Below are 9,815 nucleotides of genomic sequence, written 5' to 3' on the forward strand. Positions count from 1 at the left end.
GTTCGTCGGGTTCGGGGCCGAGAGCCTCCGAAGGCCCTGCCGGAAGTGACTTTACTCCTTCTCGAACTCCCGTAACTCGGTCAAATCTGAACAAACCACCGTGAGCTCGACGCCGCCGGTTCGTCAAAATGTCAGACAAATGGAGGCTGAAAATCGGGGCCCAAGGGAGAGTGTCAGCTGACATTACAACAGTCCAAACACGGGCTGTAATTATTACTGAGGTGCCCCGGTATAAATAACAGTCCGTTACCTGAGATGAGATTCAGACACATGTAATATTTTTCCCTTTCCCTTTTTCCTCTCTACTGATATAGAGGAACAGATATGTGTTTCTTGGGTCACAACATGACCACAAACAGAGTAAATACTGTACTTTATGGTCTTATGCTAGGCTACAATTCAAATAAAGATTTTCATACAAAAAAAAACAACAAATTTCCTTCGTGAAAACCAAGTTTTTGTTTTTTACCTGTGAATGTGCACTTGTGAATATGAAGCTCGGCCAATAAAATTAACGGATTAGTAATATACGGTTAAGAATTCAACATTTGTGTCAGGATGTCCAACAGTACATGCTTCCAAAGTAACCTTCATTTTTTTTATAAATAGGGCAAATAATAATGGGCAGCAGTCTCAGGGGGATTTTAGCTTTTAGCTTTTAAGAGAGTACATGTTACTACAGGGATCTAAAGAAAACTAGATTTTCCCTGCAAGAAAACTGGGGTAAGAGAGGGTCAGCATTCAATATTCATATTTTGTAGTTTAGTTTCACATTTTCAATCTTGTTTGATCTTTTTAGTGCTTTATTTTAACCTCTAACCTGCTGTCGGGTGCGAAGTGAACCGTTGGCAAGTGGAACCTTTGCTGGGCGTTTTGTCGTTTCCGCCGGTGGGAGCAGTCGTCGGACCGAACTCTGCACTTGTTGCCACGTCGGGACGGTCGGTGAACCTGGGCAATTCATCTCCAAATAAACGAGGAATAATTTTCTGGAGGTTCTTTTTGGTTCATCCGCAGACATGGTGAGTCTGACAACGTTTGATTTAAGCTGCTAAAGCGACGCCGGTAACGTTTGTGTCGTTTAACGTTCACCGGTCGCTGCTGACGTGACCGACTAGCTCGCTCGCTAGCGGACATGCTAACAGCAGAGAGCTCATCAGTAAAGTTTTATCTTTATTCCCTGTGTCGTTTTCAACCTGATGTTTTTTTGTGTCTCTGTGTGTGAATTTCAGGTTTCTGTTATCAACACGGTGGACACCTCCCACGAGGACATGATCGTAAGTTGTTCTCCCGGTGGTTGAAGCTAACGTTAGCATTCGCTAAACAAGCAGGTCATGTCAAACGTTTGAATATATCACATATTTATTATATATCACGTCAGTATGAGTTGAAATGAGTTGACTGTCAACGCTTTTAATGGTCGATTAATCGTTTCGGTTGTTTTTCATAGTCTATTCTGTGGCTCTTGCTTCCTCGATGGGAGGATTTGATGCTTTTACTTTTCATTAGTCTCGGTCTTAATGTAATTATAAACTGATCAGACTAAACAAGGTATCTGAAGAAGTCCCCTTGGGCTTATAATATATTATGACATTTTACAGGGCAAATGATTAATTGAGATGATAATCACCAGATTAATCAGTAATGAAAATGAAGTCATGTGTTGCAGCCATGATGTGAATAAGTTGACATTTGTGTAGTCCCTCGCGTTCGTGGGAAACCTCCTCAGAGTCTTTGACTGTTGTCGCATAATGTACGTTTCAAGGGTTTGTTCTCCTTGCTCCTTACTTCAGCCTGAAACCCAGTGCTGCTGCTGAGGGGACGGTCTCACAGGCTAGTGTTTCCCCTGGTGTTTGATTTAACAGTTGCTCGGTAACTTAGAAACTGTGGTTAGGAACTGACCAACAGGTTGTTGTGTTGTCAGCCGCCACAAACACGTCGCTGCCTTGATCCCATTGATGTTACTTGTGACACTGTCAGTGTTGCTGGAAATGAAAGTGCTGGGCGAGAGTGAAGGTAGAGGGGAGGGATTGTTTTCTCGCTTGAAACATATGTAATTGATATTTTCGCAAAAAACAATGCATGAATTACAATGTTAAAAGGAGAATTATCAGCTGAATCTAAAAGGTGACAGCGTCAGTGTTGTGTTTACAGCTTGTTTCCATTCGCCCTAAGCGGCCAAATATCAGTTGCGTTGCAGATTCAGAGTCTCGCTCTGTGTGTTTCAGCACGATGCCCAGATGGACTACTACGGGACTCGACTCGCAACCTGTTCATCTGATCGCACCGTAAAGATCTTCGATGTCAGAAACGGAGGTCAGATACTGGTCGCCGACCTCCGAGGGTAAGAAACCAAAGTTTCACAACCAAACCAGGAAGCTAAAGCTGAAAAAGTCACCTCACGCAGATAGATAGATGTCATCACCTTAAGTTATACGACTGCCTTTTTTTGTTTACTTTCTCCTTTCTCAATGGTCTCATTGAGATCTTGTTTCAGTGAAGTTGGGGGGGGGGTTATTTGTATGATTTTTGTACAAAACAAATAAGTAACATTTATAAATAAAATTTGCAAAAAAGAAATTACCTTATACACGTTGCACAGGTCCACTGAAGCCATAAGTAGTGGTACATTATGATCCTGTAACTATTCTACCAAACATGTTGTGAGGTTATCCATTATGGAAAGCAGTGGGGGGGGGTTTAGATTGTTGGTAATTATTTCACATTAACACCCGGTATTTTCAGCTAAGTTTGAGTAAGTCTCTGTGTTTGTTTAGCCATGAGGGTCCCGTGTGGCAGGTAGCGTGGGCCCACCCGATGTTCGGTAACATCCTGGCTTCCTGTTCCTACGACCGTAAAGTCATCATCTGGAAGGAGGAGAACGGAGCCTGGGACAAGATGCACGAATATAACGGACACGAGTCGTCAGGTCGGTAGCTCTCGTTGTGTCCAGGCTGGAATAACATGTTACCTGACTTCTTTTCTGGGTCCTTCACTTTCGTGTCTCCATGCTCTGCTCCTACAGAGAAATCAGTGTGTGATTATCCTTTTGACTCAAGCTTAACCTATGTTTCTCCGCCCTGATATCCCCTGGAAATATCCAGGTTCTCATTTAAGGTTTATTTTTACATTTATATTTATATGGATTGTAATAGAGTATTGGGGATTTAGTCACCGACATAATTACAGTGCGGACAGGAGAATTAGACTTGTCAGCAACAGAAAAAGGTAATTTGAGACGGCTGTGATATTTCTTTGGCTTTGGTCTGGTTCTTAACTCTACTCTTGTGCGTCCACAGTGAACTCTGTCTGCTGGGGTCCCTACGACTTTGGTCTGATCCTGGCCTGCGGCAGCTCAGACGGGGCCATTTCGCTCCTCACGTTTACTGGTGATCAGCAGTGGGACGTCAAGAAGATCAGCAACGCGCACACTGTGAGTTCGGCGCTCAGTTCCCAGTAACGCAGGACTTTAATCTGTTTCATTTACATCATTGTGCGCGATGAAACGCAGCCTCAGATATTTTAAATCTCTACTCTGATCCATTTATCGGTACTGTTCTTTACTCCGTGATGCTGTTCGTCCACACTCTGTCGTTTTGCTTTGAGAGAACAATGTGTTGGATGATACAGTGACGCTGTTCTCCTCAGATTCGTCTCTTTATGAATTCAGTTGTGATCTTCCCTGCAGATTGGCTGTAACGCAGTGAGCTGGGCTCCTGCCGTAGTTCCCGGCAGCCTGATCGATCAGCCGTCGGGACAGAAGCCGAACTACGTCAAGCGCTTCGTCTCCGGAGGCTGCGACAACCTGGTCAAACTCTGGAAGTATGTTATTGTTTAGTAGACTCTCTGTGGCGCTGGGTGGTTTTTCAGTGAAGCGTTTAGTGACTTCAGATGGAGAAAATACGGTGAACGGTAAAAAATCATGTGGTTTGTAAAGCAGAGTCACCTATACGGCGCTAATTTTCTGTGATCGCTGTTTTTACTGCCTTTACCACAACCTCGAAACATTCAAAAAGACAGACGGGTATTTATAATGTCACTTCATAAACTTTGTGTGTCCCCACTAAATACCGCCTGCTTCCAGACCCCGTTCCTGCCCTGGAATCGTTTCCACAGCTTTGAGAGGGCAGCATGGCTCACATGGTGAATGTAGGGAACTAGTGTCTCTGAGGAAGAAGCCTAAAGATGTCATTTAAATTAATTTAAGAAGTATTAGGAATAGAGAGGCCATGTTTTTTTCAAGTACATTAACCTGCATTACATGCGATATCATTGTCAGCACACGGGGAAAAACACGTAGGTGGACTCCCTCTGACCACGAGTTTGTTATTCAGGAAAGTCATTTCCAGGTAAAATAAAGGCTCAGTGAGCTGATGGTTTACGGCGTAACCGTCACCGATTGTCTTCCCGCCTCCAGAGAGGAAGACGGTCAGTGGAAGGAGGATCAGAAGCTGGAGGCTCACAGCGATTGGGTGAGAGACGTCGGCTGGGCTCCTTCTATTGGTCTTCCCACCAGCACCATCGCCAGCTGCTCCCAGGTCAGATTTATTTATCCCCCCCTCACTTAAATCTTTACTGGCAAAGATTCATAATACTAAACACCGATAGAAACAAAGAAAAAAAACAATATAATCAGTCCCACAGTCGATGTATTTATTTGCAGTTCTGTCCTAATGTCGACATTTTGACTCTTATATAATGTCCTTTTCCCCCCATTTTTCTTCTTGCTTCTTGTAGTCCCGTGATATTTGTCAGTTTTAAGATGTCTTTTCTTCTTATTAGCCCATGGTGCTTTGCTGTGGGGGTGGGGGTGGGGGGTGCCTTACTCTGGTTACCTGTAATGAGATATTACAGAGAGAGACCGTTAAACTCACAGGAACCTTCTATCCCAGTATTTGTTGATACACGTTACATAACATTTCCCAAAACACAGTTATTTCTGATAGTTCAGAAAAAAAAAAAAACGTGAGTGGTCTGCACCAAACAATCCACACTCTCTCCAACGAACTGTACGTCCATGTAACTGCTTCCTCCCAGGTCAGATTTAAAGGAGGTACAGAGATCACGTATGTGGAGTTTTCATTAAGAGGCTTCATCGGTCCCACATCAGCACCCGGAACGTTTCAGGGAGCCGCTGCCTAATAATCCCACTCAACTCCATCTCCTTTCTGTCAGCGGTTGACTTTAAAAGACCTGAATAAAGTCCTGGTTAGTCCTGTGAGTTTACTCACCTGTACCACTAGGTGGAGCCAGAGATCTCGTCCAGTTCAGCTCAGCTTTTTAAAGAGGCCTAACGTACAAACCCACAGGTTCACATCTCTTGGCCTAAACAGGCTGCATCAATCTTCATCGCTGCTTTTTATAAAACAAGTGCAATAATGTTACAAGTTTTAAAAGTTTCATTTACAGCGACCCTTAAATCTTTGCTGAATAAAAGCAAACACCGTCTGCTCGGTTCCACGCCACGGTTGACGCATTCACCGTTGCCCTTGCACCTTCTTCCAGGACGGGCGTGTGTTTATCTGGACGTGTGACGACCCGGCGGGCAACACCTGGACGGCCAAACTGCTCCACAAGTTCAATGACGTCGTTTGGCACGTCAGCTGGTCTATCACTGGAAACATACTGGCTGTTTCTGGGGGAGACAACAAGGTAGAGTATGTCGAGTAATACAGACACTGTACCTTGTCTTCTGAGTTATTTGACTCATTGTCAGGAAGCAGGGGGATCTTAAGGATCTTAATTCATTCAGAGAGTTACCTACTGTAATTCAAGTCCCGTCCAGAGAGACACTTTTCTTGTGTTTTTTAAAAGTGTTTCTCTTGAGTTTCCTGCGTTCGCTGTTGTTTATTGATGTCAGCTCTCGTTAACTCGTACAACGAAGGGAAAACTCTTAGTTAATAAAGAATTGTCTCCAAGATGCCTCTCAAAGGTGAGGATTTGCTGCTTTTCCTTGCCTTGTATAAAAGTAAACTAAACAATTTGGATCTGTTGATCGGGCAAAAAAAACAAGAAGCAATCTGAAGACGTCTCCTTTGGGTTTAGGAAGCTGTGCTGAGCATTTTCCACCATTTTGAGACGTTTTACAGACCAAACGATTCATTGAGAAAAGAATTGGCAGATTAATCGCTGATCAAAAATAATCGTTAGCTGCGGTTGGCAGTTTGAAAGTCATGGCTACCACTTGGCGTCTGACTGCCTCTCCTCATCCGTGCGTGTCTCTTGGTGTGTTTACCTCTTTTAGGTGACGCTGTGGAAGGAGTCGATGGACGGTCAGTGGGCCTGTATCAGCGACGTCAGCAAGGGCCAGGGCGCCGTCTCCACCATCACAGATACGCAGCAGAACGAGCAGTGACGCACGCACGCAAACACACACACAAACAAACAACCACAAAGACCCCTGACCCCCGACCCTACCGGGACGACCCCAGCCCTGAATCAAGCGTTAATAAACACACCGAACATTTGAACTGTCAACAAAACGTTGTCCACAGCGACTGAGCTTGGTTTGTGATCTGTTATTTTCTAAGGCTTCAGCAAGAGTTGGACGCGTCTTGGCCCGTTTCCAAACTTTATCAGAAGGGAGAGAAACCGTCACAGTTGAAAGACGGAGAATTTGTGCCCAGTGTTTGGTTTCCTTTCCCCTTTTAATGATGTTTCTAAACACAAACGGGACTGTGGATGATTACCTTAACATTTTCATCAGATGCACGCCGCTGTTTCTGTTTTAGTTTGATCCCAGTTGAGTACATTAATGCCGGTCCAAACGACTGTATGCCCGCCCTCCATCCCATCCCGTGATGCTCTGCCCCCTGAAACATTCCACCTCCCCCAGCGGAGAACAAAACTGCCGGGATGATCCCGGCGTCCTCGGCAGCAGCTGCCAGTTGACTTCCATTATTTGTACCTGCTGGTTAATCCGGAGGAAAGTTCCCTTGTGCAATTGTAAAGCAAACATTTTTTTTTTTTGTCATTATATAAAATGTATTCGGTGCAAAACCAGCTTCACTTCTCAGGCCGGAGACAAATCAGAGCCAAAAATAATTAACTTGATCGCCTGTTTTCTACTCGTTAAAGGCTTTTCCCCAACGCCAGAGAATAAATGTAATAAAAACAGTAACAATAAATGAATAAATGGTTTATTTAGTTAAGTACAGATTCTTTTCAACAGGTGCCACAGGTTGGTTGAAAGGGATCAGAAAGTCAGCAGGTGTTTGTAAATCCCGAACCCGCCTCAAGCAGTCAGCCACTACATTGTTCAGGCAACCAGAGGTGAATACGTCAGTATGTTGCCAAGACAACCATGAATGGTGCTTGATTGTAGAGTTTTTTTCTTCCCGTTGTAAAATCAGAAACCAAGGATGTTGTTTTTTTCTTTTTTTTTTTTCCATATTTGATGTAATTAAATAACTTGAATGTTAAAACTGTCTCCCATGTTTCTTTTTTGCTCCTGCAGTCATGACGTGTGATATTTCCTCTAATTGTAACGGCGGCATTAAAAAGAAAACGCTGTTTCTACGAAGTCGAGACAAGAGACACAACTGCCACAGAAATCTTCAATAACAGCCTCAGACGTGTATGAACTCCTTCTACCGTGGTTGTCTCCTCTCATACACCAGTTCTGTTTATATCTGCTAAAACCAGACGGCTGAATCATTTTCGATCTAGAGAGGTGGATTTGATGATGATGTCCCATTAAAATATATAGAACAAATCTTAAAGATCCTCCTCACGCACGTTTTAAGGTGAAAATATTTTTCTTGGAACAATACTTTGTGTCCAGTTTGTGTGTTCAGAAAAAGTTCAGCTACCTGTTTAAAAAATGTTAAAAAATAGGGTCAGGAATTTGAATTAGTCGTGGCTTTTAATGACTAATGATACTTAAGGTTTCAGAAAATATGTCGTAGATGTTTACAGAGAGTAGAAGTGTCCGCTTCCACCAGGGTTGGTCCGCCGGGAGCTGGAAGGTTAATCCCAGTTACGCAAACGAAAAGAAGAGCTGGCGCGCGCATATTTCCCAGCGTCACAAAAGCGTTCATGAAATGAAAAGGGACGACGGCTGGAGCAGCCCCGCAGCCGCTGCTCTTCAGCGGTACTTGACCGCGTGGTCTGAAGGTTTGACTCGTACAACAGTCAAAACAATCCACCTGAGACATTCGGTGAAAATATTCCAACTACTATCATCATTAGAAGACTAACCCATTTATGAGGTACTCTCCTGTATTTATACTTCTGGATATTATACTGTGCTCTTTTTTTTTGTCTATCTTTTTGACTTGAGCTAAGCTTTGCCTCGGTTTATTGTACTTGGGTTAGCTGCTACAGTAAATGTTCCCAGGTTCGTTTTGTCACCTTCATTGATTTATTGTAACATTTTGTCTTCAAAGAGAATAAGATGATTAACATCGAGTAACATCTGGATTATTATTATTCATCTGAAAAGAAGGTTATTTTTCTAATCCTGATGTTCAATCAGTGAGAAAATGAACAGGATCGTATCAGTTTCCAAGGTGGAGCTTCCTCCTTTCCGGCAATTGTGTGTGTGTGTGAGCGAGCGAGCGAGCAGGGAGGAAATTGAATTTCAAATACTGGCCACGCTGGATGGTTTGTGCCCGCCTTTTTTTCCTTTTAACCGCCACTTCTTTAACAGGAGTCACTTTCCGCCTCCGTCATCAGGAGGTCCAGTCATTTTTCAGCGCTCCAGTACACAATCACGCAATCCGCTAAATCTTTTATCGTTTGCTCACTGGTCCTCGCAGTCAGAACCATGTCAGAGGTCTTGTAAGTTTAACAACAGTCCAACTGATTTTTCACTTGACGGCTGAAATGAAGTTGCGCAGAAACACCGTTGGCTTTTCAACTGCCCAGCATGAGTTTTATCTGGATTAACATTCTCTAGAAATCTTGTTTTTCTAATCTGACCGAGGTTGTTTGAGGGAGGCTACGGTGTCTGTCTCGTCAGTTAAAGAAAAGTCCATTTGTGCTTGATCACACATTCGAGGTACTTGGCTTGAGTATTACTTTATACTCCTTCGCAGTCCACTACATTTCAGAGGGAGACGTTGCACTTTTCACTCCACTACATATATTTTACAGCCTGTAGTTACTAGTTACTTTAAGGACTAAGATTCTAAAATGTAAGATTAGAAAATAAACGCATTGGTAAAGATTAGACAGACTAAAAGCTATAAGTAAAAAAAAGTCCTGCATTCAGAAAAGTACAGAAGTTTCATCAGTGGTAAAAGTATTTCATTCTGCAGTGAAATGTGCCCCATCAGTGATACATTGTTTTATATGACATTATTAGATCATTGATCCTGACTCATGGAGGCTTCGGCAGCATTTTACTGCCGCAGCTGCTCCAGGTGGAGCTGCTTTTAGCTACGTCAAATCCACTTTGAGGGGTTGATTAGTGGGAAAGAAGGAGAAAAAAAAAAGAAATGTCTCTCTGGTGAAAATACTAACAATTCATAGACCTCGGACCTGGATGTGACAAGTGGCCCAAACCAGACGCTGTAAAACCAGAGACCAGGAACCACTGGACTGATTTTTTTTATGTAAAATCTTTATCTTAAAAGTAACCAGTCACTATATCTGTCAGACAAATGTGTTGGAGTAGAAGTTTAACGTAGCAGAAAATGGAAATACTCAGATCTGTTCTTATCTAGGGTTTGAGTAAATCTACTTAGTTACACTCCACTGCTGATTACAGTAGAGGCAGGAAATGGTTAATCCGCTCAGCCGAGACAAGTTCTTTTGTAGGGTTTTTTTGTGGGAATGTTCTGTCAATCATTAGACTGTGTGTGTGTGTGTGTGTG

The 9,815-nt window shown here is 43.1% G+C and overlaps 1 protein-coding gene across 1 annotated transcript; it reads left to right on the forward strand.

The window, feature by feature from the left end:
• Positions 1–5: 5 nt before the first annotated feature.
• sec13 (SEC13 homolog, nuclear pore and COPII coat complex component) lies at positions 6–7,399 on the forward strand. The gene is made up of 10 exons (XM_040159098.1): positions 6–118; positions 800–1,019; positions 1,230–1,274; positions 2,226–2,341; positions 2,775–2,926; positions 3,297–3,430; positions 3,686–3,819; positions 4,415–4,535; positions 5,503–5,649; positions 6,242–7,399. The coding sequence occupies exons 2-10, from the start codon at positions 1,017–1,019 to the stop codon at positions 6,350–6,352; spliced, it is 963 nt and encodes a 320-aa protein (XP_040015032.1). The 5' UTR covers positions 6–118; positions 800–1,016; the 3' UTR covers positions 6,353–7,399.
• Positions 7,400–9,815: the final 2,416 nt, after the last annotated feature.

Source organism: Xiphias gladius, chromosome 21 (assembly GCF_016859285.1).
Source record: "Xiphias gladius isolate SHS-SW01 ecotype Sanya breed wild chromosome 21, ASM1685928v1, whole genome shotgun sequence".
Lineage (NCBI taxonomy): Eukaryota > Metazoa > Chordata > Actinopteri > Istiophoriformes > Xiphiidae > Xiphias > Xiphias gladius.

Coding starts and splice junctions, on each gene's coding strand:
- sec13 (XM_040159098.1), top strand. Junction 1,275..2,225: donor CCTCCCACGAGGACATGATC/GTAAGTTGTTCT, acceptor TGTGTGTTTCAG/CACGATGCCCAGATGGACTA. Junction 2,927..3,296: donor TAACGGACACGAGTCGTCAG/GTCGGTAGCTCT, acceptor GTGCGTCCACAG/TGAACTCTGTCTGCTGGGGT.